Here is a 6,738-nt window from a genome sequence, read left to right on the forward strand (position 1 = left end):
ACCGCAATTAAGGCAACGAGAACACAGAGGGAGCAATTGACCAGCCTTTTCCTAAATCAAAAATATTAGAAATAGCTGAAAATTCTAAAATTCTTCCTAAACTATAGTATTCAAAAGCACTGGAATAAAATATAACCAGATTATTTCAAGTGACTTAGTGGTAATACAGATGTTATACTTAAAACAATCCTATTAGAGGTTCAAAAATAGATAACATTTAAAACCTTTGGAACATCACACTTGAATTTTAGAATGTTCAACATTAGAACAATATACTGTAGATTTTATTCTAAACAATAAGAAACCTATTAAAAACAAATTAAATTAACCACATTAGTTTAAAAATTAGTAGAAATAACCATACTGGATTAAAAAATGAGAAAAGTTAACTATTCTCTGTAAAATCACAACAGGAGTTAACTATTTTAGTTAAAACAACATAGTAATTAATGATATCATCAGATGATGCAGCAAAAAACTAATTTTATTAGCCTAAACATTTGGAAAGCTAATCACCTACAGTGCCTTGCAAAAAATCTTCACCTCCCTGTGCTGGTAATACATTTTAGGTATTTTCTTGTGAAAGAAAGAACTCAAATGGCCAAATATATTTATTATGTTCATTTCACACCAGTTTCTAATGATTACAAAGAATAAAAGGTGCATTGTTATCCAATTTAGTGATATAACACCAAAAAATCTTGAAAACACATGTTGCAAAATTTTTCACCTCTCTCAGCTGTTACCATCATTGATTTAACTTTACGTCACTGCTCTGCTAAAGTAAAATACAAGTGGCTCTGTTCAATTCTATCAGATACCAAAGTATATTATAGAGCCATGTGAATAAATACTTTACATCATATAGAGCCATGAGTATTGATTTCAACAGAGTATTTTGAAATTTAAAATTTGGTTTACTGTTACATATTGAGAATGATGAGAAAAGAACTATCTACAGACCTAAGGGAGAATATTACTCAGAAGCACAATTCCACAGAAGGCTATAAATCAATTTCAAAAGTTCTCAGTTTGCCATTAAGTGCTGTAAAATCAGTTGTGAAGAAATGGAATGTGTGTTATACTACCTCAACCTTTCCAGGATCAGGTCACCCTAAGAAAGTCTGCACTCAAACAAGCAGAAAAATCATCAGAGAAGATATTGTCAAGCCAACAATGATACTGAAGCAGCTGAAAACTTCAATAGCAGCAACTGGAGTTACTGTACACACCCCGACAATATCATGTACCTTACCAGAGAAGATACTGTCAAGCCAACAGTGACACTGAAGCAGCTGAAAACTTCAATAGCAGCAACTGGAGTTACTGTACACACCCCGACAATATCATGTACCTTACACAAAAAAGGCTTGTATGGTAGGGTGACAAGATACAAACCACTACTGACGAAGATGCATCTCAGATCACATATGTACTATGCCCATAAACATTTCAATAACTCTACAACAATGTGGCAGAAACTTCTATAGTAAGATGAGACCAAAATAGAACTTTCGGGGCTAAATAACAAACAGTAATGTATGGCAGAAACCCAACACTGCTCGTGACCCAGCAAATACAGTCCAAACTGTCAAGCATAGTGGTGGGTCCATAATGCTGTGGGGATATTTTTCTGCAGTTGGTACTGGAGAAGTTGTACGCATTCAAGGGATCATGGACAGTGTAAAATATACACAGATGTTGGAGGTAAACCTGAAGAAGTCAGCTGAAAAATTAAACTTGGTCAAAGGTTTACATTTCAACAGAACAATGATCACAAATACAGATCAAAGGCAACTCAAAAATGGTTTTGCAGAAACAAAATTAAAGTTCTTGACAGATCAAGCCAAAGCCCAGACCTAAATCCACTTGAAAATCTGTGAAGAGACTTGAAAATTGCTGTGCATCAAAGACATCCTTCCAGCTTACAAGAACTGGAGGATACTTGCAAGCAGGAGTGGGCAAAAATATCTCCGGCATACTGTGCAAAGCTTGTGGAGGGTTATCCAAAACGACTTTCAGCTGTCATTGCTCCCAAAGAAGTTTCAACCAAATATTAACTACATAATTATCTTAGGGGTGAAGACTTTTGTAATGCGTTTTCAAGATTTTTTTTGTGTTATGTCACTAAATTGGGTAACAGTGCACCTTTTGTTCTTTGTAATCATTAGAAACTGGTCTGAAATTAATATAATAAATATTTTTGGCCATTGAGTTATGTCTTTCACAAGAAAATAACTAAAACTGATTACCAGCACAGGAGGGTGAAGACTTTTGTAAGGCACTGTATATGTAAACCTTTTGAGAATTTACCATCTCAAACTAAACATTACAGGAACTGTCTTTGTTTGTCTAAATATTACAGGAACTAACCATCATTGCCTAAGCACATTATAACATTTTAAACATATAGCTCAAACGTTGACCAAAAACTATTAAAGTGTAAAAGCACCAAGTCCAATTACCTTACAAGTTAAATAATGACAGATATTACTCATAAATTTTGAAGGGCAATATTTATCATTAGTCTGTATAACTTCTTTGGTTGGTCGTCACTTCAAAAATGGTTACTAAAAGCAAGCTTCAAGTTTTTTATTTAGCAATAAATAAAATACAGTATATTAATAGTATTAATAATAGACAAATTGCTTTTACTACTGGGATTTTACTTAGTTATTGGAATTTCTTACCTATAGGAGAGGCACCATCTTGTGGAAAAATGATTTATTTTACAATAACTTAGTGATTTCTGTTTGGTATCAGTTGTAGTAAATAGCACCAGCAGTCTATTAATAGTAAAAAAAAAAAACAATTTCAAGTCCTACATGTATTATGTTAATATATAAGGAATGGGCTTTAAACTATTGCAATAGTTCGCTTTTGTGTATAGAAATAAGATGAACTGACTCATCGCTCACAAAGTTTTCCTTCATAATTAGAACTTGATCATAAATCATTCTTAGCTACTGTGACTTGTTCACAATATCAAATAGCATAATTAATTACATTAAAAAACTAAATCACTGTTATACAGTAACACTAAATGATGCAGTATGATGTCACTCATATACAATCTTTAAAATAGAAACTGGTAAAATTATAATATCACATTTGTATTTTATATTTTTTAAAGAGTCTACATACCTGTTAAGTACTTTTTTCAAAATTGTAGAATCAAATTTTTCATGTTCCCTTAATTCGGTTTTCACAGTTACATACATCATGATATACAGCTGAAAGGATATTTTGTGATAAATATTAAACTGTCTATCTGACAGACAATTTCTTTGTTTTACCACTTACATCTAATAAGAATGGTTATAATGTATTCAGATGTATTTATTTGTACATCTTCATCTCAACTGTAATAAGTTACTAAAGAAATGGTTCAAAATATTATTAATATCCTGGACGTTTATTGCAGAAGCATTCTATATATATAGACTTGCAATGGCACATACATGCAAGCCAAATGTCTCGGTAAAGTTATTCAGGTCCTTTAAAAGTAAAATGTGAAAGAGTGGATCAAGACTCGTGAAAATAAAAGCAGCATTGAAACAAAATTTCTCTTTAGAATATTCTTTTAAATGACTGCTCATTGTGCTGATTATTTTCACTGTTTCTATACTGTTTAATACAGATCACATGGTAATGATACATATTATCAGTGTCAAACAAGTTATTGCACTTCAAACTGCATGTTGTTCTCTGTTTCTGTATATATTTCATTATAAAACTGTTACCTTGTTTGTTTGTTTGTAATTAAGCACAAAGCTACACAATGGGCAATCTGAGCTCTGCCCACCACGGGTATCAAAACCCGGTTTCTAGCGTTGTAAGTCCGCAGACATACCGCTGTGCCACTGGGGGACCAACTGTTACCAAATCAAACAAATGGTTATGAAGACTTTATTAACATATTTGTGACTATTTTCTCATCCACTTGAATACGTGTATTTAACAATGTGAGGTAATTAAAATGTACTTGAGGCCTTTAACAGTCTTGAAGTTTCTTTTCATAATAAATTCTAATATTGGCAATGTACATATATCAGTTATATAGAATTAAAAATATGAAAGTACCATAGGTTGTGCAAAAATATAACTTAACATATATATTTATTTTTTTTAATGTAAATGGTACCAGTTCAAAACTTCAGTTATTAATAATCATATTAACAGAAATGTCTGATGAGACAAAAGACTAAAAATTGATAAAGGAAAATCTCAAAACAAAATAAGTGTGTAGGGAAAAGGTCTTTTGCAAATCACCAATTCTTTAATTCTCAAGCAATAAGATCTACAATCACTTACTGACAACTATCACATTCTCTTCTTAAAATTGATTTATTTTTATCTTTTTCCCCTCAATAGATTAATTGTACTGTGGCATAAGACTCTTCAATTGTATCTATTTTTTTGCTTTACAAGATTAACCAGAAGCAAAAGTGTATGCTACAAAAATAAATTTTTAGTAAGTTTTAATAAGTATTAAATAGCAGCTTCAAGAATTAAAATCCAAATAAATGATTTTGTTTGTTTCTTTCTAATTAAGCAGAAAGCTATTACAATGGGCTATCTGTGCCATGCCCACTGTGTGTATCAAAACATTTTTTAGCATTGTAAGTCCTCGGACTTACTACTGAGCCACCAGGAGGCACCAAACAAATGAAAATGTTTTCCTATGTCCATAACAGTTACATTTTGAAAGGCATCTCACCACCCCACATTGAATATTAAATACATTACAGTTTGTACTTACTGCTATAACAATGCTTCCTGAAGACAGGAAAGCATAAAAGAATTTTGTTCCTTTTATCAGCCACCAGCTAGAACAGAAAGAACATTTTGTAAGATATTTAATTAACTGATAAAAACAATATTTAATTCATAATATCATATTGTAGAACAATAACAAAATGAGTAACTTCTAGAACATTTGGCTTGTTATTTGATAAATCATTAGTAAATTAGTATGTAGCAACATAACCATTAATTAAACTTTAATGTCTAGAAACAGGATGATGGAATGATAAGATGGAATATTTTGTTCCACTTTTGTAAAATCTCAACATAAATCAGTAATGCATTTTTCCTATACAATCATATGTGTGGGCCTAAATTAAAATACTAGAAATTTAGTGTAGCAAATAAAAAAACTTATTAAAAAATACACATTTTTTTATTTTGCAAATTTATTATTTTCTTTTTCATACTTTGGACAATCATGACTGATGTAATGTCACATGCCATCCAAACTTTAAAGCCTAATGTTTTAATATTCTAAATATACTAGAAACAAGGCATTAAGTTCCTTAATATTTAAATATTCCAATTATACAAGAAACAAAAATTTTTTTATAACAATCAAGTTATACGTTTGTATCTTACCTTTCAAACTCAAAACCATCTGGAACCTGGGCAGCCAAAGTTGCCCCAAGAACAATAACTGGAACAGCTGAGTAAAAAAAAAAAAAAAACCTTTAGAACAACAGTAGCAAAACACGTGTCACAACCGAACTAAACCCTTTACTTAAACATCAAATTAACAAATTTTAGAAATGTTTATCCATTTATAATTATATATTTTCTAAATAGCATTATAGATTGAGTGAATCAGCTCAACAAATGCTACGCTTCTATAGTGTGCAAGAAAATCTAAATAACAATTTAGAAGCTCATCTGCAGAGAAAGCTTGTTACAATATAACTGACATATTGCATAGTCAGTTAAATTACTTATATGTTAATTTATAGTTAAAATATATTGTGATATTTTGTGTAAATCAGCTGTTATTTCTTTAAGTAGCAATTAAAATAGTGCTTTGGTTTAAACATCCCAAAGTTCAAATATTCTGTTTTACACATACTGATTAATACCACTTGCTAATAAAATAATGTTTTCTTAAGAAAAGAAAATATATTTCTTTGAAAGTATATATATTAGGACATCAAGAAATAAATTTCACTTTTGAAACACTTTCATTAACCACCCCCAAAAAAACATACATCATGTATAAGAGTTAAATGAACTACTTAAACGTCACATTAGTGTAGCCTATATAAGGTGCAAAGTTTAGTATACTCTAATCCCTTGTAGTGATGGCACACGACAAGACACACATTTGGCATGTAATGCTGTTTGAATACAAGAAGGGAAACAATGCCTCTGTAGCCACAAAGAATGTCAAAGAAGTTTATGGAAATATTTTGAAAGTTCATAAGTGTTAACAATGGTTCAGCAAATTTTGTTCAGGTTATTTTAGCCTTAAAAACTGTGATGGCAAGGGTTGACATGTTGGAACTGATATTGATGCTCTGAAGATGTTTGTTGAGCCTAACCCAAGGCAACACACTCCTGAAATGGCCCAGAAATTGCATGTCTCTCATGACACAATACATAAATATCTACTTCATCTCTTCTGGCAAGTAATGCGCGTGAACCATTTTTGGACAGAACTGTCACCGGTGATGAAAAATGGATTCTCTATGCGAATATTAAACGCCAAAAACAATGGCTCAGTCCTAGACAAAAACCACTTCCGACCCCAAAACCTCGACTCCATCCGCAGAAAGTGATGCTTTGCATTTGATGGAACATCAAAGGGGTAATTCGTTTTGAACTCCTCAATCCACAGTGAACTGTCAATGCAGAGATGTATAGTTCTTCTTTACCACAACAATACATGTCCACATGTGGCACGTTTGATGCAACACAAGCTTATGGAGTTGGATTGGG

At 31.6% G+C, this 6,738-nt stretch overlaps 1 protein-coding gene across 1 annotated transcript in view; it reads right to left on the reverse strand.

Annotated features, from left to right (window-relative positions):
* LOC106461970 (adhesion G protein-coupled receptor B3-like) overlaps positions 1-6,738 on the reverse strand; it is a 61,571-nt gene that overhangs the window by 4,526 nt on the left and 50,307 nt on the right. The window contains exons 18-21 of the mRNA XM_022389087.1: positions 5,392-5,458; positions 4,763-4,829; positions 3,145-3,233; positions 3-51 (exon numbers count right to left, since the gene is read on the reverse strand). Of these exons, the coding sequence (XP_022244795.1) occupies positions 3-51; positions 3,145-3,233; positions 4,763-4,829; positions 5,392-5,458 (272 nt within the window). The remainder of the gene's footprint in view (positions 1-2; positions 52-3,144; positions 3,234-4,762; positions 4,830-5,391; positions 5,459-6,738) is intronic.

This window comes from Limulus polyphemus, unplaced genomic scaffold (assembly GCF_000517525.1).
Source record: "Limulus polyphemus unplaced genomic scaffold, Limulus_polyphemus-2.1.2 Scaffold1068, whole genome shotgun sequence".
Taxonomy (NCBI): Eukaryota; Metazoa; Arthropoda; class Merostomata; order Xiphosura; family Limulidae; genus Limulus; species Limulus polyphemus.